This window comes from Nerophis lumbriciformis, linkage group LG17, assembly GCF_033978685.3.
Source record: "Nerophis lumbriciformis linkage group LG17, RoL_Nlum_v2.1, whole genome shotgun sequence".
Lineage (NCBI taxonomy): Eukaryota > Metazoa > Chordata > Actinopteri > Syngnathiformes > Syngnathidae > Nerophis > Nerophis lumbriciformis.
In genome coordinates, this window is record NC_084564.2 from 15128208 (window position 1) to 15151223 (window position 23016).

The 23016-nt window shown below is 41.7% G+C and overlaps 2 protein-coding genes across 4 annotated transcripts; both read right to left on the reverse strand.

Moving 5' to 3' along the window:
- Nucleotides 1-1259: 1259 nt before the first annotated feature.
- On the reverse strand, nt 1260-14868 carry camkk1b (calcium/calmodulin-dependent protein kinase kinase 1, alpha b). Of its 3 annotated transcripts, none has more exons than XM_061972607.1 (17): nt 14721-14868; nt 12110-12386; nt 11972-12019; nt 10513-10566; nt 10364-10415; nt 10150-10289; nt 9979-10015; nt 9881-9902; nt 9704-9792; nt 7078-7277; nt 6957-7010; nt 6799-6872; nt 6608-6695; nt 6418-6546; nt 3830-3930; nt 3388-3438; nt 1260-1919 (listed from the first exon to the last, which is right to left on the reverse strand). In XM_061972607.1, the coding sequence occupies exons 2-17, from the start codon at nt 12329-12331 to the stop codon at nt 1826-1828; spliced, it is 1455 nt and encodes a 484-aa protein (XP_061828591.1). In that variant the 5' UTR covers nt 12332-12386; nt 14721-14868; the 3' UTR covers nt 1260-1825. The 3 variants fall into 3 exon arrangements, with proteins under 3 accessions (XP_061828591.1, XP_061828592.1, XP_061828593.1); XM_061972608.1 differs by having other exon boundaries at nt 1262-1919; nt 12116-12386; XM_061972609.1 differs by lacking the exons at nt 1260-1919; nt 3388-3438 and having other exon boundaries at nt 3826-3930.
- On the reverse strand, nt 14733-22620 carry LOC133614558 (dicarboxylate carrier UCP2-like). The gene is made up of 7 exons (XM_061972610.2): nt 22477-22620; nt 22206-22413; nt 21326-21529; nt 16657-16758; nt 16270-16450; nt 16130-16203; nt 14733-14947 (listed from the first exon to the last, which is right to left on the reverse strand). Exons 1-7 carry the CDS (start codon nt 22600-22602, stop codon nt 14889-14891), a joined length of 954 nt encoding a protein of 317 aa, XP_061828594.1. The 5' UTR covers nt 22603-22620; the 3' UTR covers nt 14733-14888.
- Nucleotides 22621-23016: the final 396 nt, after the last annotated feature.

Sequence of the window (23016 nt, forward strand, 5' to 3'; positions counted from 1 at the left end):
ATATTGTTACATGATCAAATCAAAATGGAGCTAATATTATCATCTTGGCACACAAGAGACGCAGCAGTGATGCAGCCACTGCTTCAAATGTTGCTGATCACGCCACTTTTTTTTGGCCAGCGATGGGGACTGGCAGCCCACTCTGGCTCGAGATGAATTGTGCAGCATCACGCCTCCTCCCAGCATCCCTGCCTTACAGTAATGGCACAAAAAAACAACACACCCGGCCTGCTCATACAAGTCCATCTATTGCCAGCAAAAAGGAATTATGACTATTGAGATTAATCATTATCTTAAATCTTAGTGTGAGCATCCACTTCCTCTCTTGTGAGCAGAGAGGATAGGAAATGAGCTGCTTGCTTCACTTTTTTCACATATCATTACAGCTTTATCCTAAAAGGGAACTCATTTTCTAAAAATGGAAATATTTACTGCCAAAAAGATAAGTATTCAGTCTTTACCATGAAGCTGAAAATTGAGCTCAGGTGCATCATCTTTCCACAGGTTAAATAGAGGCTGTGAATACTTACGTACATTCTATTTGTTAGTTTTATATTGATAATACATTTGCAAACATTTTCCAGATTTGTTTTCCCCACTTTGCTATTACCGGGTATTAGTGTAGAATTTTGAGGAAAATAATGAATGTATTTCTTTTTGTTCACAATCTTGTTCACGAGTGAGGGAAGAGTGGATCGTGAGATCGACAGGATCAGTAATGCGGACGCTGAGCCGGAAGGCAAAGCTCTCAATTTACCGGTCGATCTACGCTCCCATCCTCACCTATGGTCATGAGCTTTGGGTTATGACCGAAAGGACAAGATCACGGGTACAAGCGGCCGAAATGAGTTTCCTCCACCGGGTGGCAGGGCTCTCCCTTCGAGATAGGGTAAGAAGCTCTGTCATCCGGGAGGAGCTCAAAGTAAAGCCGCTGCTCCTCCACATCGAGAGGAGCCAGATAAGGTGGTTCGGGCATCTGTTCAGGATGCCACCCGAACGTCTCCCTAGGGAGGTGTTTAGGGCACGTCCAACCGGTAGGAGGCCACGGGGAAGACCCAGGACACGTTGGGAAGACTATGTCTCCCGACTGGCCTGGGAACGCCTCAGGATCCCCCGGGAAGAGCTGGACGAAGTGGCTGGCGAGAGGGAAGTCTGGGCTTCCCTGCTTAGGCTGCTGCCCCCGCGACCCGACCCGATAAGCGGAAGAAGATGGATGGATGGATTTCTTTTTGGAATAAGGCTGCCACACAACAAAATGTATAAAACACACTTTGTAAATTAACACACATTAAAACTCTTACAGTAGTTTTGTTTCAAAATACAATTGCCATCAAATTGTATTTACATTGTTCTTGGTGCATCATGACATCTTAATCTAACGAGAAACTGTTCAGTCATCACATTATAGCCTTTTAGAAAAAGTTCCGTAGGCTCTACGTTGAAAATGGAACAACCCAGTTCCTGTGGAAAGGCATCTGTTTGGCAAAGAAGAATAAACACCGCCATCTAGTGTTTTAAAGTCGACATGACAGCCTCACACAAGAGCCATGGCTGAGATTACGTTTTTATTATAGTAGGAAAATGTAAACAAATATATATATTTTTTTTTACACAGAACACATTGTTTTTAACAATGCATAAAATATCCAATAATTTATCAATTACTTCACTTGATCTAATTTCCTTCTTTGACTGACTTTAGTGTGGAATTTCTGTAATTGGTGATTCTCCGTATCACCAGATGTATTTGATACTGTGAGAAACAGATGCAACAATGGCAATGGTCATGCTAGAGTACAAAAAAATAACACAACCGACAACAGCCTCATGCATCAGTGTCATCTGTGCACTCTGTGAAGGCGTCATCTTCATACAAGTCCTCCAGCTCGCCGTCTCTGCTGCCGTCATGGCTGATGTTCCTGTGGAGTCACCAGATGCTTCATGAATATGAAGGCTGGGCGAAGGCGAGGAGGAGTTGGGCATGAGGATACAGCGTCATTGGGAATGAGTATGAGAAAACATTGGGAATGGGGATGAGGTCGGAAAGGGATACGAACGAGGAAACATTGGGATATGGGAAAGTCACAGATAAGGAGGACGCGTTGGTCTTGAGAACGAGGATGAGGAAAACGGAGATGTTGATGAGTAAACATATGAGGATAAAGATGAGGAGAAGTTAGTTTGAAGATGAGCAAAAAGTTGAAGATGAGGAAATCATTGGGACGAATGAGAAACCATTGCAATGGTGTGGTAAAATTGGGATACAGATGAAAAAATAGGGATGAGGAAAAAATTAGGATGAGCAACATTTAGGGATGAGGAAAATTTGAGATAAGAATTAGAAAAAATGTGAAGGATTACAACATTGGATAAAGGTGAGGAGAAAAACTTTGTGGTTCAGGGTGGATGGAATGAGGATGACGTATACATCCGAATGGAGATAAGGGAAAGTTTGGATGGGGTGAATACAAGATGGTAATAGTCATGGGGGAGAAAACAGGGTGAGGACAATGATGATGATGAAGTGAAGTGAATTATATTTATATACCGCTTTTCTCTAGTGACTCAAAGCGCTTTACATAGTGAAACCCAATATCTAAGTAACATTTAAACCACTGGGAGCAGGTGGGTAAAGTGTCTTGCCCAAGGACACAACGGCAGGGACTAGGATGGCGGAAGCGGGGATCGAACCTGCAACCCTCAAGTTGCTGGCACAGCCGCTCTACCAACCGAGCTATACCGCTCTGTATATATATGATGAGTAAGATAGATGAGAATAAGGATTAGGAAGATGGGAATGAGGAGGAGTCAGAAATATGGATATATTGGGCTGAGCATGAGGATGAGAGAGTTGTCAATGAGGGAGAGGAATTAACAGGGATAATGATGAGCAAATGGGAAACGTTGAAGATGAGAAAGAGAAAGACGGAAAAAAGGGAGGATGAAAAAAATAATGGGGATGACAGAGCATGAGAAATTTGGGCTTGGACATGAGGATGAGGATGAGGAAATGTGGGCAAGATGATGAGAGTATGTATTAGAGTAAACAGCATGAGCAGAAACTGGGGATGACGGCAAGTTAGTGACGATGACGAGGAGAATAAAATGTTGGGTATAAGCATGAGAAAATGGTTATGATGAAAAGTTGGGGATGAGAATGAGAATAAAACGTTGGGTATAAGCATGAGGAGAAAATGGGTATGATGAAAAGTTAGGGATGAGGATGAGAGTGAAAAGTTATCTATAAGCATGGGGAGAAGCAGGGGACGATGAAAAGGGATGAGGATGAGTAACCACTGATTGTTCTGCATTAGAGGAACTTATTGGGAGCTTTGTCTCATCTCTCATCATACTTAAAGCTCATCTACTTGCTGCTCAAAGATTTACCTCAAAGAAGGATGAAGGTGAGCCGAGGATCCCAACAGGCCCCAAGAACCACTGCAAAAATACACCACGGTCTTCATATTAGTGGGCAGCCAGGATCTTGTTTGGATATACATTTCAGCGAATTGGGTTTAGACTGTGACTGCTAAAGCGCCAAGGAAAGCCAACATTTTGGATTTTACACACCTAAATAAGATAACTATAAAAAAAAGCAGCACAGTCATGATGACTGCCACAAAAATATGAAGGCTTTTACGTACGGTAGATTATTTCTGATAAGATAAGAGACGGGCATATTTTTAACTGATGGAATGTATTTTTATCCAAGCTGCTGCTGGCTGCTTTGTAGTTGCTGCCTTAAAGCGTAGTCGCAGCGATGGCTGGCTGGCTGGCTGGCACTTGGAGGGCGGATTTGCAAAGGGAGGTCAAAAGAGAGGAGACTTACATAAGAAGACCGGGGGCAGACATGGACCGCTCCGCTCGCCTGGCAGGACACTCGAAGGGATTACTGAAGGAGCGCTTCCTCAGCATGGACTTCACCAGAATCTGCAGGCACGGTCACATACAAAATGGAAAAGATGTGCACAATTTAATACAAAATACAATAGCAAACATCATTGACAAAGTGACAGTGTTATGGTCATCAAAATGTGATACATTTACAGCACTCCATTACATTTACTGAAGTCGCTTTTTGGATAAATTGTACTAACATACTTTTTACTTAAGTGTTTTCGTAAAGAAACGCTACTTTTACTCTGTTACATTGAAATTAATTCCGATTGCTACAATTAATTGTAACATATGTGAATGTTGTCTGTCTATCTGTGTTGGCCCTGCGATGAAGTGGCAACTTGTCCAGGGTGTACCCCGCCTTTCGCCCGAATGCAGCTGAGATAGGCTCCAGCACCCCCCGCGACCCCAAAAGGGAAAAGCGGTAGAAAATGGATGGATGGATAGATGATCACTGCTTGCAAAGACATACTGCTGCCTGTCAGAGAGACTTCTTCCAGCGGGCATTGTCTCATGACTCTGTTTCACCAATCCAACGTAAGCACTAGTTAAGACATTTGACTCCATTTCACTAATCAAACAGAGTCTGGCAGTCACATGACCGCACTGTCAGCCCCGCACTGTAAAAAGTAGCATAACGGGTGGAAAAGAACATGTTTATGATGTGCTGTCATCTGTGTCAGTAGAAATGTTCACATTTCAGCCGACAAGAATTCAACTTCCAACTTGAGAAGACATGTTGCGGTAAGTTGTAGATTGTGTTTATGATTTAGCTGCGCATATGCTAACATTATCAATGTTACAACATCATAAGTGACGGTGAAATGTGCATCTTTTGTGGTACAGCTCATGCTGTAGCACCTGACAAACACCAACTATGGTTGTAGTGCAAGTACCATTACAAAATAGCTACTAAATAAATCAGAAGTCACTCACCAGTTACCAGTAGTTTTTCACTGAATACTTACTCAAGTAATTATTTGTAAGATTACTTTTTACTTTTAGTCATTACATTACTCTAAAGCAGGGGTGTCAAACTCAAATACAGAGCGGGCCAAAATTTAAAACTGAACAAAGCCGCGGGCCAACGTCCGCTTTTCATCCATTCTAACATCGTTCAGACCCAGTCACAAGATATGTGCGGCTTCTGTACGCACACACGAGCGAATGCAACGCACACTTCATCAACAGCGATACAGGTTACACTGAGGGTGCCAGTATAAAAAACTTTAACACTGTTAGAAATATACGCCACACTGTGAATCCACACCAAACAAGAATGACAAACACATTTCGGGAGAACATCCGCACCGTAACACAACATAAACACAACAGAACAAATACCCAGAATCCTTTGCAGCACTAACTCTTCCGGGACGCTACAAAATACACCCCCGCTACCACCAAACCTCCCCCCCCCCACACACACACCTTGTAGCGTCCCGGAAGAGTTAGTGCTGCAAAGGGTTCTGGTTTGGTGTGGATTCACAGTGTGGCGTATATTTCTAACAGTGTTAAAGTTTTTTATTCGGCTACCCTCAGTGTAACCTGTATCGCTGTTGATGAAGTGTGCGTTGCATTCTAATGTGTGTGCGTGCAGAAGCCGCACATGTGACTGGGCCAGCACTCGTTTGGCTGGCTGGCTGGCTGGCTGGCGTTTGGAAGACTCACGGGAGGATCGACGGGCCAGCTTTAGTGTTAATTTGATATCGCCTCAAGGGCCAAGTGAAATTACACGGCGGGCCAAATTTGCTCTAAAGCATGGGTGTCAAACTCATTTTCATCATGGGCCACAATGCAGTCACAGAAGTCCCTAGAGGGCCAATTCATGACATCATTCAGTCCCTTCAGGATTTTGAGATGTTGCGATCGTGCCAATTCACGCAAATACGCATGAATTGTTGCAATAAATATTGCAACTTTGCCCAACCGTCGCAATCTCCACCCCACATTTTAGTCAATCAACAGCTAATCAAATTTGTCCCAGCAGCACTCAAACACAACGCAACTGTCTAACCAGCCAAACGTTTTCCTGCATCACTTGGGGATGATTTTGACCCAAAGTTTTGAAAAATGTTGCAGCGAAATCAGACATTTTAAGCTGCAACAATCACAAAAAAAGGCCACAAAATATCCTGGGGGGCTGATTATTACACAGTTGTCCCTTAATTAGATAATTATTTGCCAACAACATGATGGAAAACTTGCTTTGGAATCAGAAGTCAAAATGCCAAGCAGATATTTAAGTTTCGCTAGTGAATAATTTAATTTGATAAGGGTTAATTGGCAAAAAAAAAGCTTGTTGTTTAAAATAATATTAGTTTAAGAGATTAATTGCATTCATAACATTTTTCTTTCAGTCAAAATTTAAAAACATTTATCAAGAAAGATGAAATGCTTATTGACGCGCATTATTTCGAGGCTTTCGCAGGCCGCATAAAACGATGTGGCAGGCAGTAAGTACCGGTACTCTACACACACCTCTGGTCATCAGGGAAAAAACGCTATGTGGTCACTCACCACAGCGGAGAGGCTGGGGATGAGTGTGACGCTGTTCTGCACCTCCTCCTCTGTGACATCCACCGCCGTGCAGTGCTCCTCCTCCAGGGGCAGAGGGCTGGCGCCGCCCTCAGTCACCCACGGGTTGAGCTGTGACCATATAAGTATAACCCACACCCCTTGTGTATTTCACAGGTTTCTTGTAGCTCACCTTAATCTCAGGGATGGTGACTCTGGTTTCAGGGTTCTTGTCCAACATTTTTTTAATGAGATGCTTTAGTTCAACACTAACCGAGGGGCTGTGGGGAAGAGAAACCAGTACACTGCATTAAGTACTAAATCTAATGATATCCAATACAGTATTTAGAAAGATAATCATGCTCAGTTCAATGTTCGCCTCACTTTTCTGGAAACTCCACAGGTTTGTTCTTGATCTTGTTGTGCAGGGAGACAATGTACTCGTCATAAAAAGGGCACTAGACAAGGAGTAGAGGCCACTTTGTGAATGCTTGTGCTGTTGCATGTGAGTGGGTTGGTATTCAGCGTGTAAGCTTGTTTACCTTCCCGTAGACAAAACAGTAGAGCGTAACTCCCATCGCCCACACGTCTAAAGCCTGTAAGCAAGTACAGGTGTCAACACTTAACAAACCAACAATTTGCAGCATATTACGCAAGGCTCACCTTTCCGCTGAAGCCCTGCTCTTGGTCTGTCATTGTCTCCGGCGCCATGAAGGCCGGCGTCCCTGCCGAGCTCGACAGCAGGGCGTCGGTGCCTTCGAACTCGTTGCTCACGCCAAAGTCGGCGATCTTGACATGGCCGTCGTCCCCCAGCAGCAGATTGGAAGGTTTGATGTCTCTATGGATGATCCTGTTGAAGTGCACTAGTCAGGGGACAAAAACAACAGACGTTTTAAATCCCCTTCATCATAGGCATGGAAAAGAGGTTTTGCTACACATCTTAAAACTATCTACGTTCCAGCATCAAGGCTAGATTCTGGCCAACACACTAGCCTGGGGCCCCTGACTGAATCTTTGACTTAAGATCTTTAAGTTGATGAGTGGTTGGCATGTTGGCCTCACATTCAGAATCTCGAGGGTTTGAATGTTTTCTGTGTGTGTGTTTTAATTCCTCCGGCTTCCTCCCACATCCCAAAAAACATTAGTTTAATTGTACTAGAGAGTGTCAATGGTTGTTTATTAGGCGTGCTGAAAAAAAAGGTGAACAAATCGCAATTCTTATTTATTTAAATTTTAAAACAATTCATTATATTCCCCCAAGAAATGTACATTCATATTTTTTTAAGGGGATCGCCGATCAACCTTGGGTAGTGTCCCAAAGGTCCCAAATATTAGAAAAAAAGTATTAATATGACCACCAGACCAACCAACAGGCTCTCATTTTTACCTCTGAACACGCCCCTGCTTCTCTCTTCAGCCTCACATCCCACCACTCTTGACGCCGCGGCCAAACCCCCCAAGCACGGCCGCCCACTGCACTCGCTAATCTCGCAAACGCGCGTTGCATGACGTGCACAAAAATCATCGAGCTGCAACAATGCATTAAAGCATCCAACATCAAACAACTCTTCTTTCAACCACGGCCATCATTGCTCGCCTATGACGGAAAGCTAACAAGCCAAATACTAGAGTCTGTGAACATTGCTCCAAAGTACGGATTTTGTGTTGATTTATTGTGCATAAAAAAAAATTAACATTGACATGTGTAAAGGCAGTAATATATAACTAAAAAAAAGGGGGCAGCTAAAAAAGGACTTTGCCGTCATCCGCCCTTTATCACACAGGAAAAACCCGCCAGGTGAACAGCTAATTTTACTACTTCCGGCGCTGACGTAAGACAACCTTGCGACTCGCGTCCCATACAAATCGGATGAACAATATACTACAGTACTAAGACTATAGTGGCCATAAATAGTAGGGGTGCCCAAAGTGCGCCACAGAGGGCATCTGTGGCCCATGGCTCCTTTGTCAATGGCCCTGGGCACATGAAAAAAAAAACACAAGCAAAAATTGGGAAAACAGCAAGAAGGACAATGAGAAAAAACTAATTGTTGACATCAGTCAATAATAATGACACAAAGCTCTGTCCTAAAAAAACAAAACAAAAAATATCTAAATATATTTATATTTACATAATATATATATATATATATATATTAGAGATGTCCGATAATATCGGCCTGCCGATATTATAGGCCGATAAATGCTTTAAAATTTAATATTGGAAATTATCGGTATCGTTTTTTTTTTTATTATCGGTATGGATTTTTTATTTTTATTTTTTATTAAATCAACATAAAAAACAAGATACACTTGCAATTAGTGCACCAACCCAAAAAACCTCCCTCCCCCATTTACACTCAGAAATCCATACTGCTTTATTCACACAAAAGGGTTGTTTCTTTCTGATATTAATATTCTGGTTCCTACATTATATATCAATATATATCAATATAGTCTGCAAGGGATACTGTCCGTAAGCACACACGATTGTGCGTGCTGCTGGTCCACTAATAGTACTAACCTTTAACAGTTAATTTTACTCATTTTCATTAATTATTAGTTTCTATGTAATTGTTTTTATATTGTTTTACTTTCTTTTTTATTCAAGAAAATGTTTTTAATTTATTTATCTTATTTTATTTTAAAAGGACCTTATCTTCACTATACCTGGTTGTCCAAATTAGGCATAATAATGTGTTAATTCCACGACTGTATATATTGGTATCGGTTGATATCGGTATCGGTAATTAAAGAGTTGGACAATATCGGAACATCGGATATCGACAAAAACCCATTATCGGACATCCCTAATATATATATATATATATATATATATATATATATATATATATATTAGGGATGTCCGATAATGGGTTTATATATATATATACACATATATATAAATATATATATATATAGATATATAGATGGCGCAGGGGTAGATCGTGCTTTAATTTTTGGCTGAGACCAGGGATCTTGGGCTCGAAAAGGTTGGTGACCACTGATTTAGGCCATTTCAGCGCTCCAAGCTTTTGTAACCTGTAACCATTAATACCAAATAATATATTGCGAGAATCTATTTGAATTGAGAATTGATTCTGAATCGAATAGTCACCCCAAAAATTGTAATTGTATCGTGACCACGGGTAAACCCATTCCAGGGTTCACCCCGCCTTTTGCCCAAAGTGAGCTAGGATACGCTCCAGCTCACCTGTGACTCTGATAAGAGACTAGTAGTACAGAACATAGATGGATGGGACCTTGAAGAACATTTATGTTAACGTACAATACTCTGTGCCCAGGACAACATCTCTGAAGTAAAAGCAAGCTTGCTCCTCTGTCAAGGGATCATCTGTGGGCACTTCCATTACTGGACTGGATGGAGGGACAGAAAAGAAGACAACACTTTAGGTACATCACTTTGTATCTACTCTGCCTCTTTACAGGAAGTGTACCAACGCACCCTTTTGTCATCAGTTCGAAGGCTTCAGGACAAAGGAGCGGATAGACATTTATCCACTAGGAGAATACGTACTATTTAGACGCTAAACAAGATCTTACCCATGTGAAGGCCATCTTCTTCAGGATCATCAAGCACCTGCAAAAACAAAATAAGCCAAAAGTGGTCTACAATCATGCAAACTATAATGCATGTCATTGGATATGATTGCACTGCATCATTGTCACTGCAGGGTTTCCTAATGAAGTGTCCAGCATCTTTTCCCAACTCACCTCAACTAGCTTGACAACATTAGGGTGGTAAAGCTTCTTCAGGATGGCGATCTCCTGGTAGATTTTCTCCAGAGGCATCATCGCTTTAGGAAACGCCCCCTCCTGCTGCTGGGAGTCTGCGCCCTGAGGGGGAAGACGACCTGCAATGAGGCAAAAACACATCACCGCAAGGTCGGCGCCTCAGCGGTAAAAGGGTGGTTGTCCTGTTGCTCACGCAGAAATCCATACTGCTTCATTAGCCTTTTCTTTGACACGACCTTCATTGCCTGGATGGAGGAAAGTGGTGCTATTAGATGACATTACACCAAAAAGATGGTACTGTCACAACAAATAAGTGAAATGTAAAAAAAACCATCAACTTACGTAATACTGTTCCGAGTCTTCATTATAAGCTAGTTTCACCACTCCGTAAGAACCCTAGAGTGTGTAGAAAACAGGAGACTTTTATTAAACTCATTTGTCATCCTTTGTTCACAAGAGTGGAATTTTTTTAGATGCATAGAATGGGCAGCGCCATCCACTTTGGTAGGACTACTGTGCTCTCCCAGTTATAAATCACACACAATATTACTTATACATTATAAAAGCTTCATAGTTGAAACGTAAACAAACTAAACTTTCGTCCTGATCTCGTTACATTTTTCTGCCACTTGTTGCTAGGTGGAATTAATTAGTTTCACCAAAAAAGGAAAAGAGTGACGATAACCAAACCAAACCAAAAATGTAACGGGATCATGCTCATGTCTAGGCGGCTCGCTCCTACCCCTCCAAACCTTCCTATGAAGCTTGTCATGCACTTGTGGATTTCCTGTGTTTACGACATGTAAACGCCACTCGTCTGATATCAGATCAACGTTGTGTAACAAATTGTATTCGTTCCTGCGCCAATCACATCTCTCTATTTTTTCTCTATAACAACCAAGGGAGCTAACAAGCCTCCAAGAGCTGTGGTTGCTCACAGAATTGACTTTGACTATGCAGAATCATAATCCAGGCTTTACTGCAAGATAGGGAAGTGTCTGGCTGTTTAGTATAATATGACCAACGGGTTGACTCTATTTTATGATCATATCTTCAAAGGGTGAGTAGTTTTAACGTTAATTTATTTTAAAGTCCAGTTGCGGTAGATATACACATTTCTACTAGAAGGGAAAACAAAGTCCAGTTGCGGTAGGTACACACATTTCTACTAGAAGGGAAAACAAAGTCCAGTTGTGGTAGATACACACATTTCTACTAGAAGGGAAAACAGAGTCCAGTTGCGGTAGATATACACATTTCTACTAGAAGGGAAAACAAAGTCCAGTTGCGGTAGATACACACATTTCTACTAGAAGCCCTTTGAGACACTTGTGATTTAGGGCTATATAAATAAACATTGATTGATTGATTGATTGGTTGATAGAAGGGAAAACAGAGTCCAGTTGCGGTAGATAAACACATTTCTACTAGAAGGGAAAACAAAGTCCAGTTGTGGTAGGTACACACATTTCTACTAGAAGGGAAAACAAAGTCCAGTTGCGGTAGATACCGGTACACACATTTCTACTAGAAGGAAAACAAAGTCCAGTTGCGGTAGGTACACACATTTCTACTAGAAGGGAAAACAAAGTCCAGTTGCAGTAGATACACACATTTCTACTAGAAGGGAAAACAGAGTCCAGTTGCGGTAGATAAACACATTTCTACTAGAAGGGAAAACAAAGTCCAGTTGCGGTAGATATACACATTTCTACTAGAAGGGAAAACAAAGTCCAGTTGCAGTAGATACACAGATTTCTACTAGAAGGGAAAACAGTGCCATCTGGTGGCTGTTCCTTACCTTTCCAATCTCTTTCTTCAGCTTGTACTGATTGAGCTGGACACAATCCTGGGGACAGTACATTTATATATTGTTTTTAATTATTTGCTTTGCATAAAACACGCAAACATTAACGCTTATGTGTGTGTGTGAGAGCACCTTTACCTCAGCATCCGTGATGGACACCCGTTTGGTCTCGATGGTCGGCTGCCGGCTGATGCGGCTCCCACGCTCCTGCAGGGACATCTTCCTGTCGGAGAGCCGCGCTCGGTGAAAGGCCGTGGGCCGATAGCCATTGGGCGTGGTGGCGCGACTGGAGGCCACGTTCATGGCCGCCACTTGGTCGGCCAGCTCGCCGTGGTGTTCGGAGTCGGTGCTCATGATGGCCCTGGCTGACGGCCTTCAGAAAGGGCGCAAGGTCACAGGGCAAACATCACTGCAGGAAGATGAAACAGGAAAGGAGGCATAGTTAGTTGCTCTTTATATCACTTTAGTGATGTTGTGTTCCACACCTCTATTTTAAAGCATTTTCTTCAATCTTTTTGAGAAAGATTTTGCACTACCATTTAGGCGGCGGAATGTATCGTAACACACCTGGTCTGCCAGAAAATAAAAAGACAAGAGTGAGAGTGTTCAGTGTTGCCAACTTGGCAACCTTTTCGCTATATTTAGTAAGTATTCAGACCCCTTTAAAAATTAAAAGTGTAACAATGAACTATTCATCTTCTGTCAAAGACATTATGCGATTCTTGTGTCATGCATTTGCAGTAATCAAATACAAGCGGTCACGAAAGGCGAAGCATTCGCAGCGGGAACAGAGATCCAGACAGGTAGGGCACCTCCAGGGATTGCGTATTAATCACCACTGTCGAGAAAGGCGAGGTGTGGAAGCGTGCATAACAACTCTACAAGTGTGCAGCCTGGCGTTGACTAGCGGAAATCATGACAAGCAATAGTGCTGCAATGTTTAATTGCTAAAATTGATCAATTTTATTTAGAACAAAGCTTTTATTTATATTCTGTTGTGTCGATTAATTTTTAATGACTGTGACTTTACCCAGACTGCACTTTATGAACACACAAACATAGTTCCCGTACTTCCGCTGCAATAGAGCTCAGATGCAAGAACGGTGTTGTGTGGGTGCCCTGATTTGTGTGGCGGCAAAAAGCGGAGAATCATTTTTTATTTTATTAATTCACACATGTTTTAAGTGTTATTCCATTGTTGTGTATTTATTGGGAAAAAAGAATGAAGGTTATAACAAGCAGAATGTTTTTAAAATTTAAACTATTTTCACTATAATACGCACTGAGGCTACGAATTGCGTTTCATCCAATTACTAAATTAATCGAACAAACTCATCAATAGAATACTCGATTACTAAAATATTTAATAGCTGCAGCCCTCGTACTACAACAGAGCCTGCTGAACATTGTAGAAATAATATAAACAAAACAAAATGGGAAAATAGAGCAAAAAGGCATATTTTAAAATGCAAGAAAAAACAGGTTAATACTAATTAATATGTGCTTTTAAATAAATGTATAACTTTTCTTTAGGCCTTTTTCAAAAATGACATGTACATGTTATACTTATACTTGTTTAACCCATAACGGACAATTATATAAATTAGACAATTATCCTTCACAGTACATTCAGTACAGGCCAAAAGTTTGGACACACCTTCTCATTCAATGCGGTTTCTTTATTTCCATGACTATTTACATTGTAGATTGTCACTGAAGGCATCAAAACTATGAATGAACACATGTGGAGTTATGTACTTAACAAAAAACGGTGAAATAATTGAAAACATGATTTATATTCTAGTTTCTTCAAAATAGCCACCCTTTGCTCTGATTACTTTTTTGCACATTCTTGGCATTTTCTGGATGAGCTTCAAGAGGGAGTCACCTGAAATAGTTTTCACTTCACAGGTGTGCTTGAAGCTCATCGAGAGAATGCAAAGATTGTGCAAAGCCGTAATCAGAGCAAAGGGTGGCTATTTTGAAGAAACTAGAATATAAAACATGTTCTCAGTTATTTCACCTTTTTTGTTAAATACATAACTCCACATGTGTTCATTCATAGTTTTGATGCCTTCCAAACTTTTGGCCTGTATTGTACATAACATGATGATATCCACCCATACATTATTATACAAATATCTATATTAAACCAATTTCCTCTACCATGGAGGTCATACTGTCATCAACATTTAATTTGTTTGCTCTCATGAATTTCACAAAAATCGACCAATTTCTCATTGAATTTGGATTACAAACTTAAGACAGTAGGAAGGTGCCTGTTTAAAAGCGAACATTTGGAGTGGGATCCAGTCCTGAGTGTCTTGCTGCCATTCAAGTCTAACAACTTCAACATGTCTCAACAGCTTGGTAATCACGTGACGACAAGAAAAGTACACAGAGCAATAAATAAAGTCAAGGAAAATAAATTGAAGCGTGAACTGTTTGGAATGGACACGCCTGTGAGCGTCGGGGCAGCAAAAACAAGGCAGTGTTGCCTAAAATAAAAAGCTGGAAAGCTTCTTATGCAACAAACACGGTGCCGGAACATTCAGCGCACTTTCACAAGTGTGCAAGCCTTCAAGTTGCAGCGAGTCAAGCACATGTATGTGCCTCTTGTGTTTGGGTACACAGCAAATTTACATATTTATAACTGATAAATAACATGTTTGTTTAGAAAACATGAATGCTACTGCACTGAAAATGATTCTAAAAAACAAGGGTGAGATGAAATGATACTTACACACTAGTCAGGGTTGTAGGTGGGCATCATGTGGCCGGTGTGCTTGATCGGGAGGATGGGACAGCTTTAGTGTCTCAGTGGAGGACTTTCACTGATAATCAGGAAAGGACGTCGGCAGCACTCGTCTTGGGGATTAACTGAGGCCACATATAGCCCAGCTGAGCACTGTTATCCCCAGAAAGGCCGCCAGTGGTCACCTGAGCGAGAGACTACAAGCCACACACGACCTAGGACAGGGGAATACATTTGTCTCCATTCACACAATTGCATACTGATTCACACCACATAGAAGAATCAGTTAAGTTAAGGTAAAGTCCCAACGATTGTCACACACACACTGGGTGTGGTGAAATGTGTCCTCTGCATCTGACCCATCCCCATGTTCACCCCCTGGGAGGTGAGGGGAGCAGTGAGCAGCAGGTGATTTAACCTGGAGCATCCACAACATAAAAATAGAACTATGTCACAAATTCTCCCTATACAAAGCTATCAACAACAATGTTCCACTGCAGCCCTGTGGGTGGCAGTAATGTAGATGACAAAGTGTTAAAAAAACAATCTGCATAGTATTGTTTTGCACTTTATGGAATTCAAAACGGAAAGAATGTGCAAAATATGCAAGAGCAGACAAAAAGAGAACCATCCTGAAAAACTTGATCTGCATGCAAAAGGAACATGTTACCCACAGGTTATTTACTAAAAATTAAGTATTTTTTTCCTTCTGCTAATTAAAACCGGTAACATTCCTCCAGACTAGCTCATACTTGTTTTACTTCACATGGCAATGGTTCTATTCTGACAGACTGTCACTTTACGTCACATAAATGAAACCCTTTTCTAACCCTTTTTCACAAGTTTTCTTCAAACTGGAGCACGACTGTTTTGGGTGGTATGCAACCTGAGTATACACGCAAGCAAGCAAGTCAAGGTCAGGGAGGTTTTATTTTTACAGCACTTTTCAGCACACTTGTCATACATAATAACGCTGTTTAAATATCATGTAAATGATTAAGACCAATAAATATGCTGTTAATGAAAGCACATTACTCCACAAGAAAGAAAAATAAGCAATATTTCCTGAGATGTTGATGAAACTGTCCATACAATTGTCCACAGTCATTCCATGATAGACTTCAAACTGTAGTCACATTATTAGGAATTACATTGTTGTCAACAATGGCCTTACAGAATTACCACAATTATTCAACTTTGCACCACCTCAAAATACATTTTACTCAACAGACACCATCTCATGATAATTGCAAAACACTACTGTGTTGGCATCCCTTTAGACTTTAGGAAAATGCGAGTGCAGGCTAATTTGACAGCATTTGTCCAAAAGGACAAAGTGACAACCTGTTGGACACGTTACTGTGACGACTCCAAGGACTGTTGCAGCCTTACCGCACCTCTTTTAATCTGCTCATAGCTCATAAACATAACGATGTTCCATGAGCCCAAGCGTAGAAACGAAGCCATGAATCTAAAAAAACACGACACAAATGAAATGAAATCAAATTGTAACTTACACTAGTGCGCAGCCACATACCCTTTATAGAAAGCTAAGGGCCCCTCTTTGACCAGCATGGTGAAGGCACAGTTGATGGCGCCGCTGTACTGGCCCGGCACAGAGTTCATGTAGCGCGTTTTGATTACGTCGACCGGGGATGCCACGATGGTGGTGCAGAACCCTGCGGCGAAGGCTGCTGTAAAGTGGCACGGCATATTGTCTGGGGGGGGGTACAAATAAATGTAAAAAAGCTATAGACGTTATATGGCCCATGTGCCGCAGGTTGCCCACACTTATTTTAGAAAATTAACTACATATCTGCGGCAGACAGCCAAATGTTTTTTACCCTGTGGGGAAAAGCTGGTTGGCAAAAAACACATTCGATATTTCCGACCTTTGATTTCACAGAAGAGTGTTTGTACTTGCCTGTCATCAGCTTGTATTGCAGGATACGCTCTTTGATGATGTCATAGGTCACCATCTCGCAGCAGTTGACAATGGCGTTGCGGGTTATATTCGGCAGACAACCTGCAGGGACAGGCAATAATCAACACAATACTCTTTAATTTCGGATGCCCACAAAAAGTATTTTATGTATCACCTTTATTCCAAAATTTAATTAATTTCCCCCTATTGAAAATCTGCAGACACCGGCCATAATGACAATGTGGAAAACATATTTTTGATACGTTTGCCAAAGTAAAAAAAGTGGAAAAAAGAACAACTTTACATGCAATCACACGAATTGAGCTCAGGTGCTTCCTTTTACCATCTTATTCAGTTGATAGGACATTTATTGGAAAGGCACACACCGGTCTTGCAGTTGACAGCGCATGTCAGAGCATAAACGAAGCGCGACGTCAAAGGAATTGTCTGTAGATCTCGCAGGCCGGACTGTCAAATGGTACTCAAATCTAGACAAGCGAGAAAAATGCTTGTCAATGAGCACAATGGCCTCTATAAATGGAAGAAGATCAGGAATATGAGGACTCTTCTTGTAGTGGGCCCGCCATCTACAGTGAGTGGGATTACGGAAGAAAGGCCTTATTAAGGGATGTGGACCAGGAACTAGGGGTGTGGGAAAAAATCGATTAAAATTCAAATCGCGGTTCTCACGTTGTGCGATTCAGTATCGATTCTCATTTTTCAAAAATTGATTTTATTTTTTATATTTTTTAATTAATCAATCCAACAAAACAATACACAGCAATACCATAACAATGCAATCCAATTCCAAAACCAAACCCGGCCCAGCAACACTCAGAACAGCAATAAACAGAGCAATTGAGAGGAGACACAAACACGACACAGAACAATCCAAAAGTAGTGAAACAAAAATGAATATTATCAACAACAGTATCAATATTAGTTACAATTTCAACATAGCAGTGATTAAAGATCCTTCATTGACATTATCATTAGACATTTATAAAAAAAACAAATAAATAAAAATGAACAATAGTGTGGGGCAGCACGGTGGAAGAGGGGTTAGTGCATCTGCCTCACAATACGAAGGTACTGAGTAGTCTGGGGTTCAATCCCAGGCTCGGGATCTTTCTGTGTGGAGTTTGCATGTTCTCCCCGTGACTGCGTGGGTTCCCTCCGGGTACTCCGGCTTCCTCCCACCTCCAAAGACATGCACCTGGGGGTAAGTTGATTGGCAACACTAAATTGGCCCTAGTGTGTGAATGTGAGTGTGAATATTGTCTGTCTATCTGTGTTGGCCCTGCGATGAAGTGGCGACTTGTCCAGGGTGTAAGGATGTCCCGATCCAGGTTTTTGCACTTCCGATCCGATACCGATACCGACCGATACCGATACTGACCGATACTGGCCTATCCGAGCATGTATTAAAGTTTAAAGTTATTTAGCCTACTTAGTTGTCAGAATCATGTTGAAAAGGGTTTTAGTACTCTTGATAACAACTAGCCAGCTGAATTAGGGGAGTTTGAATAATACACAATGGTTGGTAACAAGAAACTGACCTGTTTATTCAAGGATAAACACAAAATAGACAAAATTATACATGACAAACAGAAATGGCATCATTGAACTAGGGCTGGGCGATATGGCCTTTTTTTAATATTGGGATATTTTAAGGCCATATTGCGATACACAATATATATCTCGATATTTTGCCTTAGACTTGAATGAACACTTGATGCATATAATCACAGCAGTATGATGATTCTATGTGTTTTGATTGATTGATTGAGACTTTTATTAGTAGGTTGCACAGTGAAGTACATACTCCGTACAATTGACCACTAAATGGTAACACCCGAATAAGTTTTTCAACTTGTTTAAGTCGGGGTCCACTTAAATTGATTCATGATACAGATATATACTATCAGATATACTATCATCATAATACAGTCATCACACAAGATAATCACATTGAATTATTTACATTATTTATAATCCAGGGTGTGAAGGGGGGCGCCGGATGTAAGTGTCAAAAAGACAGCCAAAAGAGTTTGATATGAGAATAAATCTAAAGTTAAAATATAGGGTAGAAATGCACCCATTTGCAGGAAATGTAGTCTTGATTTTCAAAATTTTCTTTCAAAGCTTGCATGTCTACATTAAAACATTCTTCTTCATACTGCATTAATATATGCTACTTTTAAACTTTCATGCAGAGAAGGAAATCACAACTAAAAAAATCACTAATTTTTTCATACGGTGTTGATGTGGAAATGTTTGCCTCGGCATTTTGATGGTGTGGGCGTGTGGCACCGAATGGAGATAAGCGTCTCGACAGACGTTACAATATTTGAACAATGATGACGAAAACTGTTTTCTCTGTCGTGTCCGTGTGTCGAAAATTGTTATGTGCTTATTTTTTTATTTGATTTTGTGCGTGGCATATAATTGCTATGCGCAGAGGACGCTTAAACAGTGCGCAATTGCACAGGCGCGCACCTTAGAGGGAGCGTTGGTCACACGGCTGCGCTGGCATCACAGCTAACGTTAGCCATGCTGCTACCTCTCTGCTCGGGGAGGACATATACGTATGTGACGTGTGTCGTGACAGTATGTGACGTGTGTAAGAAGGTGCGCTTGCTGTCTGTGAGAGGGAGACACAGGAAAGAGTGAGAAGAGCCTGTCGTGTAATGCCAGCAGCTAAAAGCAACTGCGTGAGAATTCACAGACCTGTGGATGTGTTGAAGGTGGGCTGGAAAATGCGGAACGGAGATTAGGGAGCAGCAGAAAAGTGGAATGTATTATTTAAATCGGTGCGTTGGAAAACACGGACCGGAGTTTTTTTTAAAACTGGATCTGGATCGGCATTTTCCCATGCCTTGCCGATACGCAATTTTTGGCAAATATCGGCAGCCGATCCGATCCAAATATCGGATCGGGACATCCCTACCAGGGTGTACCCCGCCTTCCGCCCGATTGTAGCTGAGATAGGCTCCAGCGCCCCCCGCGACCCTAAAGGGAATAAGCGGTAGAAAATGGATGGATGGATGGAACAATAGTGTCACAATGGCTTACACTTGCATCACATCTCATAAGCTTGACAACACACTGTGTCCAATATTTTCACAAAGGTAAAATAAGTCATATTTTTGGTTCATTTAATAGTTGAAACAAATGTACATTAATGCAATCAGTTGATAAAACATTGTCCTTTACAATTATAAAAGCTTTTTACAAAAATCTACGACTCTGCTTGGATGTCAGCAGACTGGTGTAGATCCTGCTGAAATCCTATGTATTGAATGAATAGAGAATCGTTTTGAATCGGAAAAATATCGTTTTTGAATCGAGAATCGCATTGAATCGAAAAAAAAAAAATCGATTTATAATTGAATTGTGACCCCAAGAATCGATATTGAATCGAATCGTGGGACACCCAAAGATTCGCAGCCCGACCAGGAACCCAAAAATCTCTATATGACAGCGCTCCAAAGTTCCTTTTAGCGATGCACTGAAATGAAAATTTGTGTACAAAACCGAAAACAAGGGAACCAAGGCTGAAAACCGCGAAAAATCGAACAAAGTTATTATGTCAATTATTATTACCACTGCATTTATGGCTATGACTGTGTACTAACCTCACTAAACACAAATTAATGTGTAACCTTGAAAGTATAAAACAATCTTAAAATGATGTATTTTTTAAATTTACCACTGATTTTACATTAATACATTATATTAAAAATAATAATTACGTTCATGCCAACACGCTAGGGGGCACTTTCCTTTTCTGTGTGGTGTTATTGACGTGATCAGAATGGCGATAGGAAGGTTTGGTCTTTAGGTGATTAAACCTGATGTCGAGCACGTCTTCCGAGAAGATCCCCCTCTTGATATTTCCCCATTGCACATTTTGAATATTGCTGGTCTTTCTCAAATATATTGAAGTACGTTCACACTGCAGGCGCAGACATAATACCCCCACTCCAGACAAGCCCAGCATCCAGTTTTGGCAATGTTGATTCGGTGATAAAAGTATTTTGTCTGAAAATTTGGTGCATCCCTAGTTCCTAAGTGGAGTGAGAAGAATATTCTAGAAGGACATCCATCTCTGCAGCAATCCACCAATCATTTCTAAATGGTAGAGTGGCCAGGTAGAAGTCACTCTTCAGTAAAAGGCACATGAGAGCCTACCTGGAGTTTATAAAAGGTGCTTGAAGTACTCTCAGACCATGAGAAAATGTATTATCTGGTCGGATAGGGCAAAGATGGACAATAGCATCCCTGCAGTAAAGCATGGTGGTGGCAGCAACAGGAACAGTGAATGTTAGAGGGGCAGATAAAGGGAGCGATGCATCCAGAGAGCTCTACACCTCAGATTGGGATGACATCATTTTTTCAGCAGAACAACAATCTTAATTACAGAGCCAAGATATAAAAAAGTGGCTTCAGGGCAACTCCCAATGTCACGGAGATGGCACAGGGCCATTTTCACATCTCTGTTGAGATGTGAAAATTGATGTGCAACACTGTTTCCCATAAAACCCAATGGGGCTTTAGAAGTGCTGCAAATAGGAATGGACAAAACTGCCAAAAGATATGTGTGTCAAGCTAAATATAGTTTTTGCACACACTTACAGTAACCATGTTTTATCTAATCACATTTTACCTTTCCACAGCCCTCGGATCCCCTCGTCCCTGGCTATGGTCTTGTAGGCGTCCATGGTGCTGCTATATCTCTTCACCGAGCCACCCTGAGGCAGGCGGATTTGCGCCTGGAATCGGACTTTCACCACATCGGTGGGTTGGGCCACGGCAACTGCCATGCCCCCTGTGGTGCAGCCTGCCAGAAGCCGGGACCCGATGCCGGCGCCTGTGACAGACAAGACTTGAAAGAGTGAGAAAAGCTTGGGCAAGTCGGCACAGAGTGTCCTGAAGCTGTAATTAAATGTGGGCTTAAATTGACAGCTGCGGGGATGAAAATGTGTATAATAAAAGGTGGGCGGTTCATGTGCCTCGGATGTGAGTAGCATTACTTTCAAACTGGTCAAACAAGTTATCAGCAGGATATGTACTGCAGGTAGTTCTCTTAAGATGTTAACGATTACATTATAAAATTAAAGTAACATACCAATGATTGTCATACACACACTAGATGTTGCGAAATTATTCTCTGCATTTGACCCATCACCCGTGATCACCCCCTGGAAGGTGAGGGGAGCAGTGAGCAGCAGCGGTGGCCGCACCCGGGAATCATTTTTGGTGATTTAACCCCCAATTCCAACCCTTGATGCTGAGTGCCAAGCAGGGAGGTAGTGGGTCCCATTTTTATAGTCTTTGGTATGACTCGGCCGGTTATTGACGCTGCCTATAGTTTATGGAGAGGGCCTTTAGCTGAAAACCCACAATAGAATGTGCAGTTGATCTATCGCTCTACCCAAAATATAAGTCAGAACTTATATGTTCTCTCATATGCTGATGAAAACAGTGAAGCATTTTCTTATCATCGGTGAAAGTCACAAATGCATTCACACGTTTGCATCACTTACTCTCCGAGTTCCTGCTGTAGAAGTCCTTCATGCTGTCGTACAGACCCACTCTGACCGATGCAAAGCTCATCTGTCGGTGGAGACCCGCCACCAGTCCATTGTAGAGGCTCCTGGGCCCCTCGGTTCTCACGATGGTGAAGATGGTGCCAAACACGCCTCTATATGTGGCCCTCTGACCCTTCACCAAAGGTTTGGATTCCCCTTGAATCTAAAGCACAGGAAGATGTAATATGCATGGATTGTAATGTTTGCATTGGTCAGTGATCCTCACCTGCAGTCTGACTTTGGTGGTATCCAGCGGGAAGGTAACCAGGTCCGCCACGCAGCCAGCGAGCCCAGCCGAAATGATCTTGATAGGCACGCTCGGTGTCAGATCGCTGGAACCTCCACAGACCATCGTAAACCGTGGAGGGTTGTCTTAAAGCAGGAAGACAACTCCAAGAGCAGCATTTAAGATGTTACTTCACTTGCTAATGACTGCCCTGAGGTCATTCCCAGCGGACACCAGGCTCGCTCTTACAGATCCAGATCATGGAAAGCTAGTCCTTTGAAAGCCAAGCAATGGTTAGCTGCTAATTGCCACTTTTTTTAAAATGTAAAAAAATCCATGATGACTAGTCAAGTCGTGCATGTGTTTGTGTGCTTGCCGAATGACTGGATCCAGCCGGGTGAACAGCTGCTTAGCTTTTAGACACGCCCCAAATGAGCTGCTCCACCTGCACTATTACAGTACTGACACATATTTGTTGCTTTCTGATTATACGCTGTCAGACAGGCACACCCGATGACAATTAATGGACAAGAAAACATT